Raw genomic sequence first — 21,866 nt, forward strand, 5'->3', positions numbered from 1 at the left:
CTCCTGGTCCTTTTCCTACTTAACTGACAGCTCCTTCTCTGTCTTCTTTGTTGAATCCTTTTCCAGATCATGCCCTCTTAGCCTTACAAGTTCTTCAGGGTTCTGTTATGGGCTGCCTCCTCTTCTTCCTCTATACTACATTTGGTGATCTCTTCAGCTCCTGTAGATTTAATTACCATCTCTATGATGATGATTCCAAAATCTACCTCTCTTAATCTAACCTACATAATCTGTCCCAGTCTCTAGGTTGACCTCCAATCCTGCATCTCCAACTGCCTTTCAGATATCTTGAACTGGATGTCTAGTAGATATCTTAAACTCATTATGTTCAAGATGGAACTCACTATCTTTCTACCTAAACCCTTCTCTATTACTGTAGAAGACATCACCATCCTCCCAATCCTGCAGGCTCAAAAACTAGGAGTCATCCTAGATTCCTCACTTTCTTTCACCCACCATATTCAATTTATTGCTAAAGTCTGTCGATTTTGCCTTAGCAACATCTCCCCAATACTTCCCTTTCTCTGCTCTGACACTATCACCACTCTAATGAAGGCCCTTATCATTTCCAACTTTGCAATAGCCTACTAGAGGTTCTGCCTGCCTCTAGTCCCTCCCCACTCTAACCCATTTTCCATTCAGCCACTAAAGTGGTTTTCTTAAAGGGTTAGTTCAATCATGTCACCTCGTCCTACTCAATAAATTCTAGTGGCTTCCTCTTACCTCCAGGAGAAAATATCAAATGTTATGTTTAGTATTCAAAACCCTTCTTAGCCAAATCCCTCCTACCTTTCCCATCTCTTTATATCTTACTCCCTCCAACAGGTACTCTTCAATCCAGGGACACGGGCCTCCTGGTGGTTCCATAAAGAAGACTTTCCCCGTGGTTGTCCCACATGCCTGAAATTCTTGCTTTCCTTTAATACAACTATCAATCTCTCTGGCTTCTTCTAAGTACCAGCTAAAATTCTACCTTCCCTAACCCTTCTTAACCCCGATACCTTCCTACTGATAATTATTTCCTACTTATCTTGTATATAATTTATTTGTATGTTTATATATATTTATACACATATATATATATATACTTATCTTTTTGTCTCCTTCATTAGATTGTAAGCTCCTTGAGGACAGAGGCTGCCTTTTGCCTTTCTTTGCATCTACTTAACATAGTATTGGCACATAGTAGGTACTTAATAAATATTGATTGATTGCACCAAAATAAAGGGCATTTGGAGTATGATAGGATCCTGAGAATCTACTTCAGATTAATGGAAAGCCTAGTTCAGAGGGAAATCTCAAACTTTTACTTTTCCTATGGATTTTTTTTTCCTCTGTAGAAAAATGAATCAGTTTGTGATTGTAAAAAAGCAGGGGGAGGGAATGGGTTCTCATTTATTGAGGAATGGTTGAATAAAATGTCATTTAGGAATATAACAATATATAACAACAAATTATGCTGTTTGTGAATATAAGGGGAAATTACATGGTAAAAGATTCAGAGAAATATGGGAAGATTTGTATGAAGTGATGAAAGGAATATAAACAAAGTCTACAGTAAGATAAATAACATACAAGGTAGATGAACTCATTAATATCTATAGATTTAGAACTGAAAAGGCCTTTAGAGTGTAATTTTATAGATGAGGACATGATGCACAAAGAGATTTGCCTAGTTACAGAAGCAGCAAGGATTCAAATATAAGTCCTCTGACTAAAATAGAGCACACTTCACAACATAGCATGATGCTTTCTCTGAATTGAATAAATGATCTTGATTTTGGAGACCAGATAAGGAAAAATACTTTTCTCCTCTCGGTATAAAGATGGAAGGACTATAGATACAGAATGTTGCAAAAACTGTAAGACTAATTTGATGAGATCCAGCCAAATTGTCCTGCTTTCTGTCCCTTAAACATGCTTTATCCCCTATCTAGATATCTTTGTGCTGCTCCCATACCTGGAAAGCCTCTGCCTCAAAGAATCCTCTTTCCATAAGGCAGAAATCAAATAATTTCTGATCCCCCTAATTACTAATCAGGTAGTTGGTGGCACAGTGGATCAGTGCTAGATCTGGAGTCAGGAAGACTCATCTTCATGAATTCAAATCTTGACTCAGACACCTACTAATTGTGTGACCCCAAGCAAATTACTTAATCTTATATGCCTTAGTTTCCTCATCTGTAAAGTGAACTGGAGAAGGAAAGGGCAAACCAATTCCAGTATCTCAGAAAATTCCATATGGGGTCATGAAGAGTTGGACATGACTGAAATCACTCAATAGCAACAATCAGTTACTATTGCCCTCCCTCCCAAACAACTTTGTGTTTAAACAATTTGTATCTATTTCTATGTAATCTCTTTATTTTTATTCCATATTTATGTATAGTTGGCACATAAATAGCACTTTGAGGTTTTAAGGTGATTTACAAATATTTTCTTATTTGACCCTCACCAGATAATATTATTTTAGTTGAGGAAACTCTGGCAGACAGAGGCTACCTGACTTGCCCAGAATCACAGTCAGTAAGTGTTTGAAATCAGATTTGAACTTAGTTCTTCCTGATTATAGATTCTGTGTTTTTTTTTCCCCATTATACCACACATTTATATAGCAGTGCCACTCTCAGATTCTTCTTCTGTTATCTGGTGGTGTTTCCATCTTTTGTACATTGTTTTAAATCTATGTTGGTTGATAAGTTCTATCCACTCTGCTATCTAGCTTATTGTATCTCCCCCAACCCCACCTGGCCATCTTACCTTCCCCCCATTAGGATGCAAACTCCTTTTGAGTAGGAATTTATAAATATTGGATGATTCTAGAGACATTCCTATAGTTCAATGAATCTGAACATTTTCTTGATCATGTTTTATTCATTAAGGCAGTCATCCTAGAGCTTATCATGTTCAGACTCCATTTCCCCTTTCTCTTTCCATTTTGTAAGCACTTCTCTTTCATTGGTTTAAAAATCCCAATGGACATTCTCCTAGAGCCTTCATTAAAAAAAAAAAACAAAAAAAAACCTTGAAATATTGAAACTTTACACAGGAACATTCCCTCAGAGGAATGGCTATGCTGACCCTGGCAGATCACCTTCTTCTCTATTATAAACAATAAATATAATGCATAATACAAATAAGTATAAATAATATAAATATAAATAATAAATTCTCTATTTTCTATGTTGGAAAGAGCATTCACTGTACAGTCAAAGGACTTGGGTTCAAATTCAACTTTACCTCTTTGCTTGCCTTAATTTCTTCTTCTAAAATAAGGGGTAAGGGGGCAGCTGGGTTGCTCAGTGGATTGAGAGCCAGGCCTAGAAATGGAAGATCCTAGGTTCAAATCTGGCCTCAGACACTTCCCAGCTGTGTGACCCTGGGCAAGTCACTTAACACCCATTGCCTAGCCCTTACCACTCTTATACCTTGGAGCCAATATACAGTATTAACTCCAAGACGGAAGGTAAGGGTTTTTTGAATGAATGAATGAATAAATAAATAAAATAAAATGGGGGGAAATGGACTAGATGGATTTTAAGGACCCTTCTGGCTCTAAAACAATGATCCTAGTTCAAAATTCACCTTTCCTTCTTTTTCCTTCCTTTCTTCTTCTGCCCTTTCTGGTTAAACTCCATGAGACCATCTACCTTATTGTCTTCACTTTTGCTGCTCTCAACTTCCTCTCACTCTTTTCTTAACTACTTATAAACTGGCCCCAGACATCATTTCTCAGAAATTGCTCTCCTCAAAGTTACAAATGATCTCTTTTTATAAGTTATATTTTATCTTACCTTTTGTAAACTTAAAATCAATACTGTATATTAGTTCCATGGCAGAGGAGTGGTAAGGATGAGGCAAAAGGAGTTATGTGACTTGCCTAGGACCGCACAGCTAGGAAGTGTCTAAGGCCAGAATTGAGTCCAGGATCTCCCATCTCTAGATCTGGCTCTCAATCCACTGAGTCACCTAGCTGCCACCTACCAATGATCTTTTTAAAAAAATGTATTTAATTAATTAATTTAGAATACTTTTCCATGGTTACATGATTCATGTTCTTTCCCTCCCCTCCTCCCAACCCCCTCCCATAGCCAACAAACAATTTCACTGGGTTTTACATGTGTCATTGATAGAGACCTATTTCCATATTATTAATATTTGCACCAGGGTGATCATTTAGAGTCTACATCCCCAATCATATCTACAATGATCCATGTGATCAAGCAGTTGTTTTTCTTCTGTGTTTCTACTCCCACAGTTCTTCCTCTGAATGTAGCTAGTGTTCTTCCTCATAAGTCCCTCAGAATTGTCCTGGATCATTGCATTGCTACTAATAGAGAAGTCCATTACATTTGATTGGGCCACAGTATATCAGTCTCTATGTACAATATTCTCCTGGTTCTGTTCCTTTCACTCTGCATCACTTCCTGGAGGTCATTCCAGTCCCCATGGAATTCCTCCAGTTCATTATTCCTTTTAGCACAATAATATTCCATCACCAACAGATACCACAACTTGTTCAGCCACTCCCCAATTGAAAGGGCATCCCCTCATTTTCCAATTTTTTGCTACCACAAAAAGTGCAGCTATAAATATTTTTGTATACATATTTTCCCCTTTTATCTCTTTGGGGTACAAATTCAGCAGTGATATGGCTGGGTCAAAGGGCAGGCAATCTTTTAAAGTCCTTTGATCATAGTTCCAAAGTGCCTTCCAGAATAGTTGAATCAATCCACAACTCCTCCAACAATGCATTAGCGTCCCAATTTTGCCACTTCCCCTCCAACATTTATCACTTTCCTTTGCTGTCAAATTAGCCAATCTGCTAGATGTGAGGTGGTACCTCAGGATTGTTTTGATTTGCATTTCTCTAATTATAAGAGATTTAGAACACTTTTTCATGGGCTTCTTGATAGTTTTTATTTCTTTATCTGAAAACTGCCTATTCATGCCAATGATCTCTTAATTGACAAATTCAATGACATTTTTCACAATCCTTATTCCACTTGGCTTCTTTGGGTTTTTGACACTGTTGATTGCCCTCTTCTGGATACTCTATTTTAGGAGAGCACTCTCTTGGTTTTCTTCCTACCTCTCTGATCATTTTCTGTTTCCTTTGCTCTATCCTCATTCATGTGACACCTTCTAACCCAGAGGTAGTTTTCAAGGCTCTGTCTTAGTCCCTCTTCTCTTCCTCTCTTCACCTGGTGATCTCATCAGTTCCCACAGAGTTAGTGATAATATTTAGGCAGATGATTCCCAAATCATCCAATCTTGCCATAACCTCCCTCTAATCTTGCATCTCCAATTGCCTTTCAAATATCTCACACTAAATTCCATTAGACATCTTAAATTCAACTGATCCAAAACCGAACTTCAATCTCCTTCTCCCTTCTAAATTCTAAATTCTCTACTAATGTTAAGGATACTCCAATACTCCCAGACTTTTTCACCTCTTCAGCATCTTTCAAATATTCTGATGTTGCCTTCTCTCTCTGATATTACTTAGATTATTTCAATAACGTGCTGGTTGGCTTGCTAGCCACAAAGCTCTCCCATTCTCTAGTCCATTAAGCTGCTAAAGTATCCCTATTATGCCAACCCCTATTCCAGTGGCCTCTACAATCTCCAGAATAAAATGCAAAACCCTGTTCTGACATTCAAAGTCTTTCATTACCTAGCCTCTTCCCACCATCTTTCTAGTCTTCTTACTCTTTACTCCATACCACATATTCTAAAATCCAGTGGCACTGACTTCCTGGCTATAACAGGAATGAGATATCTCTTGTCCCTGGAAGTTTTCTCTGGCTTTCCCCTGGTCCTGAAATACACTCTCTCTTCATCTTTGTGTACTTCTTTGGCATTTCTGGATCCCTTCAAGTTTCAACTAAAACTCCATCATCTTCAGGAAGTCTATCCCACCTCATTTTAATTCTAATACATTCCCTTTTATTTCCTATTTATTCTATACATAATTTTTTAAATATATGCTTGCTTTTTGCCTCTCCCATTTGATTGTAAGCCCCTTGAGGGCAAAGATTTTTGCCTTTTTTTATATTTCCAGTACTTAACACAGTATCTGGCACATAGTAGGTGCTTAATAAATATTTATTGACTCACTATGATTTAATGACGTAAAATGAGGGCATCTGTTAAGGTCCTCAGAAACCAAATGAAAAATTGATTGCAATTAACTCATTTGAAATTGTTTCTTTCAGAGGATCATTGGATTTAGAACCGGAGTACACATAAGACTCAATGAGTCTTTCCCTCAAACTTAACTATTGACATGGTAAAAATGTATAGTGATCATGGTCACTCAGTGTAGGAAATGAATTAACATTCTCCCCAGGAACCTCATTTGTACAGTATATTAATAGGCTTCCTGTGTAAATAGTTACCCTTACATCACTGCTTATTTGCCTGCTAGCTGGGTTGTATCCAATTTAGAAAGGAGGGCGGTGAACGTTTGATTTCACATGATATTGCTTAGAGGGGTGGTGGGGAAAATGTCGGGGCTGGTGGGGAGTCAGGCAGGCAGCAAACTCATACTTCTTATAAATCTCCCCAAACTAACAGTCTCTTAACCCATTTAAATTTTTCTTGGGGACAGGAAGGTCAACTGAAATTAGCCACTACAAAATAATAATAACACAGAAAGGCTATTTGTTTTATAGAAAATTGAAAAGAGAGATTTTTAACAAGGTCTGCAAGTTCTTTGAGTTCAGGGAACAAATGGGTGAGATTGGAGAAACCAGATGATATGATAGATTATTAGACTTGAATTTATGAATACTGAATTCAAATCCTGCCTTAGATACTTACTATGTGACCTTGGACAAATCATTTAACTTCTGTCAGTCTTCGTTTCCCTATTTGTAAAATGGGGATAATAATGGCCTTCTAGGAAGGGAAAAATCAAATGAGATAATGTAATACTATATATATATATATATATATATATATATATATATATTGTGTGTGTGTGTACATATATATAAAGCTCTGAACAGCTCAAAGAACTCCTAAAGTGAAGAATATCTTAAATGTTCCTGAAGATGAGAAAAAAAAAACATTTTTCCAATCTGTGCTAAAAAATGCAAAGAAATTATTGACATTCTGTTCCATTGTTGTAAAGGAAGATCATTGGCTTTAAATCTAGCCACTTCATTTTGCCTCTTAACTATAGGTCCCCTGGACAAAGAGATAAAATTTTCTCCTAGAAAAATTCAAGAAATGCCACATGGAAAGACAAGAAAGCTAATGACAAACAGAATGATAGCAGATCACCCAGCAGGTCAATAGTACATAAGGACGTAATTGATTTGTGATCATTTGATTCAATTCAACTTGGATTCCTGCTCTAGGCAGGGCACTGTTAGGTGCTACGGATACAAATACTGAGATTATACAGCATGTACACAGATAAACCAGTATAAAGTATATTAAAAGAGAGCATAGGGGCTGTTAGGTTGCTAAGTGGTTAGAGAGTCAAACTTAAGAGACAAAAGATCCTGGGTTGAAATCTGACCTCAGACACTTCTAAGTTGTGTGACCCTGAGCAAATCCCTTAACCCCCTTTGCTTAGCCTTTACCACTTTTCTGCCTCAGAACCAATACTTACTATCATATATATAGTTTTAAGTTATGATATGGTTCTAAGACAGAAGAACAGAGTTTGGTTTGTTTTTTGTTTTTTGTTTTTTTTTTAAATAAAGGAAGTATAAAATAATCCCAGGAGGGGAACAATACTGAGAGGATGAAAAAAAAATCTTGCTATCGAAAATGGCACTGAAGCTAAACCGTGAAAGGAAAGCTCCATTCTATGTAGAGGTAAAGAAGGAATAGATTCCAGGAATGGAGGACAACCTGGGCAAAGGTATGGAGGAAGGAGATTGAATGGTGGGTATGACAAACAACTAGTAAGTCAGTTTGACAAGAATGGAATGTGCATGAAGAGTAAAAATATGGAATAAGACTGGATATAGTATTCAAAGGTCACTTCAAATATGATATTTAAATAGTTATTTTCCATGCCATTATAGAAAAGAGCAAACAGAATTCTTAAAGACTTTGATTTATACCATCACTATGCAAATGCCTTATCGTCTCTTCATGAAGTAGAATTCAGAAATCTCAGTTCTAAGGATTTATCCCCTTTGAAGGTCATAGCTGATTAAATCTCAATTGGCCCATCTAAATGGGAAGAGCATCAAGGCTTGCCAATTTAAAATCTACTCATGTCGTGCCTAGAGAGTTACCCCGAAAAAGAGGAAAAAATTTTTTTGGAAGGAAAGAAAAGTTTTCTTTAAGATTTTACTCAAGTTGAATGATTTTTGAAATTATGCTAACTAAAAACAATGGGATTGGACTGGGAGTCAAGATCTAAATTATAATTCTAGTTCTGTCATTTAACTAGTTGTGTGACCTTGGATAAGTTGCTTCAATTCTTTAAGCTTCAGTTTCCTCATATAAGAAAAGAAGTATGCAAAATTGGGTGAACCCAAAGACTTCTTCCAACTCTTACATGATAAAATAGGAAATTTTTCCTCTACATTATATTTCTGGAATATTTGGAACATTCATTACTATGATATTTCAATAAATCTGTGATTTCATCAATCATTCTCTTCAGTACATTGAGACCCATCCATGTTTTCTCAATCCATGACAATCTTGTCTTCATCCTCCCATAAATCTCCCATAGTGGGATCTGTCCAAGATAATAGAGGCCTTCCATTAATTCACATTATATTGCATCAATACCAATTGCACAGGTGGCTGTCCATCAGCTAGCCTTGACTCTTGCTACATAACAAGTCCATCCTCTTTTCTAGTCATACATCTCAGATAAAGTCATCCATTATACTCTCTCTCTCTCTGTCTCTCTGTCTCTCTGTCTCTCTGTCTCTCTCTCTCTCTCTCTCTTTCTCCCCCCTCCTCCTCCACCCTCCCTTCCTTTCATGCTTCTCTCTCTCCTTCTCCATCACACTTTGGATGATCATTAACTATAATATCCCATGATAGTCATATAACATCATCAGACTCAATCAATAGGCACTAATTAGGCTCCTGCTATGCCAGAAAGAATATTGTTGTTAAAGAGTTGGACCTCAAATTCAAGGAGAAAATTGAGTCATGCAAATAGAAAAAAAAAACTGCCTTAAAATTTCCACAAAACAATTGTACCCACTCTCTTATTAAATTCTAGTTCCAGCTCATTGTCCCTGTGTCTATACAATTGGAATAGATGGACCAAAACAAGGGTTGTGTCTATCCAACTTCAAGTCATAGTCTGCAAGCAGTCATTCTTTATCTACCTGATTATTCAAGAATGGATATGAGTAGTTATCACTCTAATTAAGGAGATTCTATAACATTACCATAAAAACTTATGAAGGCAGCTAGATGACTCAGTGGATAGAAAGTCAGACCTAAATACAGGAGTTCCTATATTCAAATCTGGCCTCAGACAGTTCCTAGTTGTGTGATACTGGGCAAGTCACTTAAACCCCATTGCCTAGATCTTCTGCCTTGGAACCAATATTGGTTCTAAGATAGAAGATGAGGGTTTTTCTTTTTAATGGAAGAAAGATCTTGGGCTGGTCACATCAGAAATGTCAAATTAAGCAATGCTTCCCCATACTCTTACCATTCCCTTTGACACAGAGTCTAAGAATCAGGTTAACTTAGAAAAGAACTCCCCAATCATCCAATCCAGATCCTTCATCTTAAAAATAAAGAGGCTAAAACTCAGAAAAATATTTAAATATAATATTTTATTTTTCCCAATTGGATGTAAAAATAATTTTTATTATTCCTTTTCTATAATTTTAAGCCCCAAATTATCTCCCTCCACTCTTCTCCTCTTTCCCCTCTCTGAGATGGTAAACAATTTAATCTAGGTTACAAACATGCAATCATGCAAAACATATTTACATATTGGACATTTTAAAAAGATTTTTTAAAGATGATCAAGGACACAAAAGTGTAAGCAGAATTCATATTCGAGCTTCTATCTTCTAACTGCAAATCCAGAACTCTTTTTATACAATATGCCATGCTATTTCTTGCTTAGTGTCTAATGCAGATGTAAATTAAAAGTTGTGAGAATCCTGTATCTACCTATTATTTTTCCTCTCTCTTTTCTAGGCTTATAGACTTAATAGTACTGCCTCACTTTGGCTTTGGTCATTTAATTAAAAAAAAAAAAATCCAGGTGTCATCCATTACCCCAACAAAAACATTCTAGCAGTTCTCTGTCATAACTCAAATATTTTGCCCTGGAACTTTTTTCAGACTCACAGACCTGCAACCTTACTCAGGCATTCACTGAACTACAACCAAGCCATCTACTCAATATACGTTCTCTTCTGAACCATACTGAACACCCATATTCATCTATTCTTCCTCGTGTCTCTACCACAATTACCACCGTCAGTCCTTCCAGTTAAAAACACATGAAGAAGTGTGAAGAATATTATGTATTATAACATCCCAAGAATTTTTTTTGATACACCAAAATGGTCCAACTGAAGACTAACAGCACATTAATGCAGTAAAGCAAGACCTTCTAGATTCTCATATCATCTGAAGGGGTCAGTATCTGGGATTTGTATCCTGTCATACTTAGAAAATCCAAGAGGAAAACACACACAGAACTCCTATAAACATCCAATCAATTAAAAAAATATTTAAGTGCTACTATATGTTAGGTACTACAATAGACACTGAAGATACAAAAACAAAAATGGAACATTCTCCAGTCTCAAAAAGTTTACATTTAACCAGAATATTATTAATAAATAATAAAATATCAAAACATAAAAATTCTTTATTATTTATTGATCTGCATATTATGCTTGAGACATGCCTTTAAAATTAGGTTCAAAGAATTTTTGAAACTGTGATTTCATTATTCCTCACCTTCATTTGAAGGAATATCATTTTCTACATTTCACAGTTGGAAGAAACAGAAAGGTTAAGTGAATTATACAATTATACCCAAAAGACTGAGAAAGAAGTAGGAGGAGAGACCAAGGCTTCTAACTTCCATTGCTTTAAGTATGAAACTAGTCCTCCTTGAAATATTAAGGAATTTATCTAATTATTTTCAAGGAAAGCTTTTCACATCATAAAAATGCAAAGTTCTATCAGCTCATCAGAGTCTCTGAAGAAAGATCACATGATAATTTCCTATATGTCAAAGACTAAATCAGCGTGGTTTCCAGATCCCTTTCTATTCAATGCACCCACCCATGTTGCAAGAGATCTGAAATACTCTTTAAGTCTCATTTTTCTTCAGAAGCTAACCTCAGTGGAATAGAATGTTGTTAAGAGGGAAGGGGGGGGAATCCTTTCTGTCATTTGACTTTAACTTATGATAAATTAGCTTCAACGAGTTTCTTAGAAAATTGCCCAAGAAATGACTACAGAAAATTAAATACCAAGACTTCAAAGAGGTAAACATACAGCCTTCAAATCCCAACCTCTGAGAATAATTCTGCCTTTCTCATACTTTGGAGAGATGCAAGTCAAAAAAAATAGTGCCATATCTTGATAACAGCCCATCTTTCAAATGACTTTTCAATCTATCTTCTTTTTCAGAGGAATAAAGTGATGATTTCTAGAGGTCTTCTGGGGAATTAACATTTTATTTTAAGACTGGGGAGAGTAGAAAAACTGTGGTGTGGCATTATCAATGCCACAGTGAATAAGGAGAATAAGGACTAGCTGAGAGTTTGGTTCTTAAGACAGAGGGAAAGGAAATGGGCCAGTGAATTCATTACTATAGGAAACCCCAACCTCCAAACAGAGAAATGACCAGCTTTTTCTTCAACCTATAATTGTAAGAAATTGTTTAGAATAAAGGCGTCAAATATGATGTCATTAAGAAAAAAAATGATGTTTATTTAGAGCAGGTGTCAAACATAAATTTCATTAGGAAAAATTTAACAAAATAAATAAAAATGCAATAAAACATAGATCACATAAATATGTGATTCCCTGAGAGGATACATGCTTGGAGGGATTTTTATTATGCTTTAGTAGCCTTGTTTCTGTTTTTGTCTGACACCACTGATAGGGAGCACTTAAATCTTAAGTGACTTGCCCAAGGTCAGATCAGACATGACCCCCCTGGTGTTCTTGCATTCAAGGTCAGTTTCTATCTACTAATCCATACTGCTTCTCAAGATATTGTGCCTAGGAGACTGAACATAGAACTGGAAGATCTGGGTTCTTATCTGGCCTCAGACATTTCCTAGCTGTGTGACACTGTATAATTATTCTAAAAGGCAAAGTTTAAATTCTTTTTGAGAGTAATTTTGGGATAAGAAACATGCCACCTCTCCAAATCCAGAAAGTGAACTGTTTGGAGAAGGCACCATGAAGATGCCTCCACAGACCACACACTGCACCAAAAGATCCAGAGTGAACTTTGGGATGTGGTGTTCTGAACTGTGTGGGGTCAAATGCATTTGTTTTGTATGTATGCTCTTATGATGAAGGGGACTGCACCCTAACTGACTTTTTCTCAATGTGCCTAGCAATCATTGGTTTTGTTCTCTTTTCCTTTTATCCCCAAATTATTGTAATTTCAAAGTTGGTTATGTTTACAAGATCCATTGGAGAGACTAGTCTCCCACAGATCTCAAGGGGGTATGTATAATTGAAAATCTGTTACCCTAAAAAAGAACTACATTTCCCCGGAGCCCACTGACTTCCTGTCATTATGTACTTCCTGTACACAGAGGATATTAGTGAGTGGGCAGTCCTCTTGGGTCTCTTTCTTGGGCTTGCAGCCAGCAGGGTGGTGGTGGTAAGCTAAGTGTGAGGATTTTAAATGAGTGAATCAGCCATGGGCAGGTGGTCTTTATTTTGTATCTTCTTTATTCCTTGATTTCTAATGATCATTTAATAAATATCCAAAAATATGATATTTTTATTTGAGAGTAATTTTAATTTTTACAACACTGAACAAGTCAGTTAGCCCCAGTTGTCTAGCCCCTGCTGCTCTACTATCTTAGAACTGATACTAAGACAGAAGGCAAGGGTCAGAAACATGTTTGTGTGAATGTATGTGTATAGTCTATAAAAGGTCATGTCCTAAAAAATAAAAATACAGAGCAATGGACTAGATGCATTTCAAAGAATTGGTAATCAGATAAATCTTTTATTTCAAGAATACTAACCCCAATTTTATTCATTAGATATATCAATGTGGTAACTCTCTACCAATATAGACCATAATGTCTATATTTTAATGGATTGTCTTAGATAAGAGACTGAGGCCCCCAGGGTAGAGCTGAAAAAATGTACCTCTCTCCCTTCCTTACAGAGATGAGGGACATTGTATGTGAAACTTGAAATATACTGCCAGACAAAGCTAATGTGTTCATTAGTTTTGCTAGAGTTTATTTTTCTTTTTAAATCTTTGCTGCAAGAGTAGCTCAATTCATAGAGAATAAAGAGCTACATTTGAAAATGAATGTGATATAAAAACAAAATTTAATGAAAATATAATTGTTTTTAAAGAAAGTAATCTGAGGATCAATTTTTTAAAAAAGATAACTCATCTGTGGTCAAATATCTATCTAGTAAATGACAGAGGAAAGATTTGAGCTCATGTCTTCCTGATTTCATAATTAATATTCTACCTACTACACTATTTTTCTAATTAGATTTTTTGTTTTTATTTTCATTCCAGGCCTATGATTTCATTGGTTTATGGAATTCTTATAGAGAAAATTCCCTTTCCCAAGGTAGATCAGTTTCACAATTCCTAGGTTTGGTGCCTTATTCAGGGTCAAGGAGGCAATATGTGAGAGTTGAGACTTGAACCCAAGTCTTCCCAATTTCAAAGCAATCCATCTTTCCCTTAAACACTTTGTTATGTAGTAGTAATACTATACATATGATACATATTATATATGTATGATATAGTCCCAATTTATTGGGTTTAATAGTCACCTTCAAGTTTCTTGAGATTGATTAAAGATCACTTAGACCAATTGTAAGCAAATATGGACATCCATGTGATAAAAATTCTCCTCCTCCAACAGTCCATCATCTAGCTCAACAGAAAGACAGAGCAAGGAATGCATGCCCCTAAGGCCAAAAATTTGGCAAGTCCTTTGGGCAGATTGTTTGAAAAGGAATAATCATCCTATCTTCAAGAATTCATTCCAGCTGAATGAATTCTCAGAGGTCAGCATTTGGCCAACATGACTGACATCAAGAACTATTGATTTAAGTCAAGACCTAAAAGGGTTTCATAGCCTTTAGGGAGGAAAATGTTATTTAATGATAGAAGTGACAGGCAGACAGGTCACTTAATTTGCCAATGTTAATCAATCCTAGATAATCCCAAAATAGTTGTCCCTGAGATTTAGATAATTGCATATTTGCCATCCCTATAATTATTTTCTTCTTACAGTTTACCTTTTTTAAAAAATCTAATGCTACTGACTGTAGGTTTAAATTTTTGAAAAAACCAGCAACAAGAGTACAAAAGTTTAGAACTAGTGTGTATTTATCTTTAATTTTCATCATCTATGTAACAAACATTTTACCATGAAGTTTATATTTCTAGTTTGCCAGACAGACCCTTTATAGATTTTTCAAAACTAGTTAAACATATATTCCCTAAACATATATGAACATTTTGGTAGAGTTCCTCTCTCTGCTGCCTGACTACCCTCCTTAACCATTATTCCAAAATCAAATAAAATGCCATCTGTGACCAACTAAAAGGCTTAGAGGGAAAAATGCCATTCTTGCCACTCATACAACAGCATCCTGAATAGTATCAGTAGCAAACATCTCCATATGCATGGCATCCTCAATCTTCCAGAGTAAGAATTCATTGGATCATAGATTTAGAACCCTGAAGGTTGAGATCTATCCTACCCATTTTACAGATAAGGAAACCAAGACCCAAGGAGGTTAAGTGATTTGTCCAGAGTCACCCAGCCAGTTATTATCAGAGAAGGAATTTAAAACCTGTCTTCCTGACTCCAAAGTCTTCTGGACTACGGGTCTAGCTCTCTGTCCCAGCAATTGGCCATACTGGCAGGATTGAGCATTGAAAATGTGTTCCAGAGCAAATTAGCTAAACTAAGGACTGAGGATAAAGATGATCTTGAATTTTCCAAGTCCAAGAGATTCATGGTCACTGAACTACAGCATTTTAAAAGGAGGCAGATTCCAATGATATTCTATCTTTAGGATCATAGATAAAGAGTGGGAGAGGACTCTAGAGGCCATGTAGTCTGATCTTATTTTATAAATGAGGAAACCAAGGCACAGGGAGGTCTTAGTAACTTTCCAAAGGGTGCACAGGTTGCACCAAACACAAGATATGAATCAAATCTAGATTTAGACAGTAGCTCTGTGACTTTGGACAAGTCATTTCAAACTATTTGCCTCGGTGTCCTCATCTATAAAATGAGCCAGAGAAGGAAATGGAAAACCACTCTATTCATTTGCCAAGAAAACCCCAAACGAGATCACAGAGAGTTGGACCCAAATGGAAAAGACTGAACAAGTACAATCACCACCACAACGTCCTCTGACTTCAGAAGCAGTGTCCTTTCTGCAGTACCACTCCCAAGCTAAGCATCTCCCATCTACATATACAGTTTGTTCTGAGAAAGCACATCCAAAGAAATCTGGCCTAGAGAGTGTAAGCAAATCTCCTGACCTTCAGAATTTTTTTTTCCTTTGTGCCTTAGTGCATTTGTCTTCATGATCACATGTTCTCCAGTTGTACTTTAAAAATATAAACAGTCTTCTCTTTGATACCATGTTGTTTTACTGTTTTTAAACTAGAAATCATATCTTTATCCCTTGGACTGAACACATAGTTATTTTCCCCACAAAGACACTACATGTGTGGCACTAGAAACCAGAAAAGGAATGAATGTTTTGGCAAACAATCTAGTAAACCCTCCTTTATCTATTTGACATTCCACCCTGAACTTAGACAAGCAAAAAACAACTGTGGTATCCTCCAGTTCAGTTTATTTTTGTACTTGGAATGAGACACAAAAGAATTGGTTTTCCATTTACCTTCTCCTTGTTTCCTGAGAAACCTGAAATTTTCTGGTATCGTGCAGTGCAGTGACAACACCAGGTTTCAACAGGGCTCTAAATTTCTAATCAGTCTGTGCATCAGTGATGTCCTACAATCTATGCAAATGGTACTCCAGTTTCCTCTCCATTTCCCCTTTGTCAGTGCTCATACACACACACACACACACACACAGACTCTCTCCTCTCTCTCTCTCTCTCTCTCTCTCTCTCTCTCTCTCTCTCTCTCTCTCTCTCTCTGTGTTCTACAGAAGAGGGAGGAGTTAGTGACTATAGAAGTGCATTCTGTACATATATAAATAAATACTATAGTTGTTTGTGATGATGAGAGGCAGCATAGAGAACATTTACTTAAGAAAAATTAACTAAATGAATCCCATTGGTTCTTGACTACCCATTGTTTAACTTCTAAAAGCCCTAAGTGACCAATAGAGGAACAGAGGTATACATGGTTGGTTGGTTGTTGTCCTTCATACTCAGAAAAGGACCAAAATGACATCACTGGTGATGTCTTTGACTTGTGCATAAACTGGATCCAAGTAAAGGCAGAGTTGCACAAAATCTTAGGCTTCACTCTCTCTTTTCAGCCACTAAAGTTTAGTGGCAAGACAAAAATGCAATGAAATACATGCCAACATGATTTCTAATTGTCTTCGCACAGACATCAGAACTAAGAATATATGAAAAATATTAATACAGAGGGTGAAGAACTATAGGAGCCCATATTTCAAGAACCCACTGGGTTGTTGGCAGAATAGCAATGTTCATCTGAAAAGCTGAGTCCTACAATCAGCCCTAGAGTGTGCAATAGAATATACACAAGTGTCAAAACTGCCCAACATTGAGCTTGTACAAGAATTCAGAGGATGAGCAGGAATCCTTTTCTCCATTCTCCATTATAAGCGTGTGAGATCTTCTCTGGGGTCACCAACACTCTCTTCTGTCACAGATCCTTTGGCTGGTTCTATTTTTCTTTGAAGTTGAAAAGTAGAATTGATCCTCCCAGGACTGTAGTCATTCCTTTTCAGATCTATGGGAAGAAGTTAAGTCAGTCACACAAGAGCCTTGAAGGTAAGCTAGCTATTCATCTGGTCAAGCCAGGCTTCACATGTCTAAAGCTTCTCCCATAGGAATCAGTCCAAGTCCACAAATTTAACAAGTACAACTTGAGATTGATCCTTAACCACAGATGCCAAGAAACACCACCATGAGTCTTTACACTGATTCATCAAGCTGGTTCTGAGGTTTGCTATCTCAATGATGGAATAAAAGAGGATTAACTGATATCTTCTGCCCTTAACTTAGTTTGGATGGTTACAGCAATAAATAGGATATTTTCAATGTGATCTTTGGATGGAAAAGCCAAGAATTTGAGCCCCAAATGAACATAGAGTGAGATAATAATAGTCATTTGTTGTATGTTGTGGGGGGGGTTCCCCCCAAATAATGGTGATTTGATTTTACTATTGGAAGGAACTTCTGAGGAGGAAATTCCTTCTACTAATGGAATCCATAACTTTCAGCAAGTTACAGCCTTAGAGAGTTGCCAGAGTTACTTAGAAGTTAAGTGATTTGCCCAGGGTTTCATAACCTGCTTGTATCAGAGATAGGACTTTACAAGTTTTTAGTTTTAGGGTTTTTTTTTTTTACTTTTCCTGACTTTACTTCCTGACAAACTCCTTTATGCCATGTTATCACTCAATAATAGGGAAAATCAGCATATTCTAAGCAGTGAAAATTTATTCAGAATGGAAACATGGAACTCTTAACTTAAGGGGATTATTAGTGAATTAATTGGAGAAGAAATATCCAACCCTAAGCAGAATGATCCAGGAGAAAGGCAATGCCTCTGAGAATGAAAGAAAATTAAAAACAATAATAACTTGAAAATCATGGCACCTGTCCAAACTCTGGCATATATTGGCTCTGTGGACCTAGACAGGTCATTTAAACTTTCTGGGCCTCAATTTTTTCTTATCTGGAAAATGGGGTGGGTGGGGATGTGTGAACTCAGTGACCTCTGAGATAACCTCCAGGTCTAAGTCTGTGCTCCTGTGAAATCATAGATCTGGTTTAAACAATATATATGGATGTATATTATGTTTTAAAGTTCACAAAATATTTTATTCACCACAATCTTGTGAGATAAATATTGCAAATTGTTATTTCCTATTTATTGATAAGAAAATTGAGGCTAAAGAGGTTAGATGACTTGCTACAAATCATCTAGGTCTCCTGGTTCTAAGATATGAATTCTGTCTCTGCTACAGCACATGCAAAGACCAGTTAATTGCCGCAGAAGTATTTGTGAAGTTTGGCAACCTGAAGGCTCTATTTGGATAGCCATCCTGGTGCTAGCTTTTTTGTTTAAAAAAATACAGTATTAATTATTGTCTGAAAAATCTATTAAAGTCAAAGTGCTTAGATTATTCAATAATATGAGAATTTCAGGTTTCAGAATATCAGAATTTCAATGAGATATTGCTGGGAGATTAGAAAGAAGCAGATCGTGCCTAGCAAATTAGGTAAGTATCCAAATATTTCAGGGCCTCCAAAAAATATCCCCAAACATAAATTGGGAGACAAGGTGAGACAACTATGAGAAACCACTTCATTTGATTTCATCAATCAAGACCAATGATCTTCAGGGAATAAATTGCAAAAAAAAAAAATGGCTTAATCCTGTACTTTGCTTCATTTAACATTGCCCAATGTCCTCAGCTTCTGGAGACTGGCCTAGTTAGCTTCAAACCAAATCAGGCAGTGGGGCAGCTAGGACTACCCAGTGGATAGAGCACCATGCCTGTGAGTCAGGAAAAGCTAGGTTCAAATCTGGCCTCAGACATTTCCTAGCTGTATAACCCCAGGCAGGTCACAAACTTTTAACAATTGCCTATCCTTTGCCACTCCTCTTAGAATTGATACTAGGTGTCAGGTTTAAAATTAGGGTTGAGACTGAATTTAATAATTATATTTGGTCACCAAGGATGTTATTTATAAAATCCTAATGAAACACCCAAACTCAGCTGGAAATTTTATGGTGATTTAATTGATATAGTGAAGGAGATTTAAGAAGAAAGAAGAAGGAAGGGGCTAGTACCTGGTGAGAAGATTAGGAGATCTAGAAAGTAAGGTTTTGAGTGTGAAGGAGGGAAGAATCAGCCTGACCTCCAAAGGGGCTCAGCTAAGATGCCTGAACCTGAATCAGCTCAAGGGCAAAACTCACTACCAACACTCCAAGATGTCAAAATGCCTAGAACACTCTCAGCCAGAGTAGCCTCTTCAGGGAAAGAGGAGGAGAGAGGAAGTGTTGTGCCTTATTTAGACAGTTTTACATCACTTTCCTGCATCTCATCTGTACCAATGATGATTTATCTTGACTTGGGACAGCCCAGAGGTCTGTCCTTTTTTTCTGCACATGCCTGTTGAAGGTCATTTCCTTAGGTAATTAAATCTTGAGTTTGATACAGACCTTCCAAATCTTGTTAAACTAAGAAGGGAGGAGAAATGTAGTTTCCAAGAACTGATTCTGTTATTCCAAGTATCTCCATTGTTACTGATCAGGAAATTGCTAAATCACATCTTCTAAAGAATGGCCTGATTAGGTAAGGATTTTTTTTTTAATGAATCAGGTTTCAAATGAATCTAAGTATCAAGATCTGGTATACAAGATACTAACATAAAAACAGAGGACCTTAGTACCAATTCTTTCCACTAAGTAAGGTCAATATATGATTGCACCAGCCCCAATCACTCTCATCCTCAAATCTCTATGTCCCAGTGACTCAATTCTATTACTGCATCCATACTATTGTTTTAACAACTGTTTGAAGTTAATCCAGGACTGAAAAATTTTACATCAATTGGAATGAGGGCATTTGATCAAGTAGTCCTGGTGAGAAAAGTCTACCAATGCCTACCACTAACTATTCTGCAACTTAAGAGTCTAAAGCAATTCCTTTGGATACTGAGAGGTTAAGTCCCTTGCCCAGGGTCACACAGCTGTATTTTTCAGAGGCTGGATTTGATATCTACTCTGGCATGCTGCCCAACACATGTTTTTGGAATGAATGAATTCATTAAAAACACTTATTTATTAAAAAGCATGTACATGTGGAGGATAAGTGCAAGAGTAGACTTCATTCTTCACTAACTGGACTAGGAATGACCCTTCAGGCATCTAAATTTTCCCATAAATTTACTTCACACAGGAGCAAAGAAAGCTCATTCTGGAAAGGGCAAGTTACTTTACTATAAGAAGTGAAAAGTTCCTCAGAATGGAAAAGTCATGCCCTATTCTTAAGGAACATTTTTATGACTAAACTGGAGAGGAAAAAATCAAACCCTATGCATGCTGACCCAAACTAAAAGCATAGTTTTTTGGAATTAAAGAAAATCATGTGGCAAGAACTCAGATCAGAGTGAGGTGTTTGGGGGTGATTCCTTCAGCCACTTGTTTTTATGTTAGAAGTAATTGTAGTGGTAACAATGAAGGTCCCACTGGAAACAAAGTCACATATCAACTCCAAAAAGGAAATAATAGAATGTGTGTTTAAAGTGACAGGTTGATATAATGAATACCATAGCACTTTGACTTGACAGACAGGTGCTGTTTCTCATGTGACCCACAACCCTCATCTGCTCCCAACCCCCACCAAAGTGTATGACAGATAAATAAGGAATGTAGGGAAATCCCAGACAATACAGCCCAGTGATCAAAAAATCAATAAGGAGGAAAAAATTATGGGTAGTGGAGAAGGCTTAGGGAAGAGAGTTACAGACTCTTGCATCAAATTCTCACCCTGTTTCCTCTGTTGAGAATTATTCTTCAAAAGTTCCATGCTATGAGAATCTAACATGATGCTATTTGATCACAGACTGACAGAAATTAAAATCAATCGCTAGCCTTTGATCCTTTTTGAGTCTTTAAAATTTAATGAGACAAAAATATGATTGTAATTTTCCCACTCAATTCCAGGCTGCTATGCATGTTGTTCTAAGAGATATCTGTTTAGAGAAAAATAAAATAGTTTGGGGGCATACCCGGGAGTTTGAGCTTCCTACAACACGAATTGCAACGATGCTTTGCAATGAAGTTTCTAATTGCATCTTCTCCTAAATTTGCTGGTCCAAACACCATCCCTCTTGATCTAGAGGAAATATCAGAATATCAATTAGATCACAGTTAAGAAAAAGGAACCCGACTTGGATTCTCTAAGATACCTAACAGTCTCCCATAGTAACCCAGTAAAATTGTGCGAGCCAACAAAGAACAGAGAACTTTTAGAAGAGAAGTAACAATGTTAGGTTTGCACATTTAAAATTCAAATGCACTTAAATCCTTGTACCAAGCTCTATGGACTACTGTGAAATTCATTTCCACGATAATCTGATCGAAGAGAGAATTTTCTATGCACAATAGTAAAACAAAATACAGAGAGCTCCCTTTGAATGCCTGGGAGAGAAAGGAATGACATTCATTATAGAGTGTTCGTCCAGGGTACCCAATAGAGAAGCTGCAAAATAAAATTAGTCTTGCTATTAGAACACACCTACTAACTGGTTTCACATGCACTGTTTCAAATCCAAATACAATTTCCAAAATACAAGTTGTATCATCTCAAAGAAATACATGACAAAGGGCTATAACAGCTCTATGAACAAGTTGATTCTAAAAGCTGCCTTCCGCTGTACTAACCTCTACAGCTATTATCCCTCTTGGGAATGTAATACTTCTCTTAGCTCACTGGTAGAAAGAAACAACACATTCCAAA

General features: G+C 36.7%; 1 protein-coding gene across 1 annotated transcript in view; it reads right to left on the reverse strand.

Moving 5' to 3' along the window:
- Positions 1 to 9,760: 9,760 nt before the first annotated feature.
- The window catches only part of TRPM6 (transient receptor potential cation channel subfamily M member 6), a 256,602-nt gene continuing 244,496 nt past the window's right edge, over positions 9,761 to 21,866 (reverse strand). Inside the window, exons 38-39 of the mRNA XM_007498544.3 lie at positions 21,136 to 21,242; positions 9,761 to 17,122 (exon numbers count right to left, since the gene is read on the reverse strand). Of these exons, the coding sequence (XP_007498606.2) occupies positions 16,989 to 17,122; positions 21,136 to 21,242 (241 nt within the window). The 3' untranslated portion in view covers positions 9,761 to 16,988. The remainder of the gene's footprint in view (positions 17,123 to 21,135; positions 21,243 to 21,866) is intronic.

The sequence above is a fragment of the Monodelphis domestica genome, chromosome 7 (assembly GCF_027887165.1).
Source record: "Monodelphis domestica isolate mMonDom1 chromosome 7, mMonDom1.pri, whole genome shotgun sequence".
Classification (NCBI taxonomy): Eukaryota; Metazoa; Chordata; class Mammalia; order Didelphimorphia; family Didelphidae; genus Monodelphis; species Monodelphis domestica.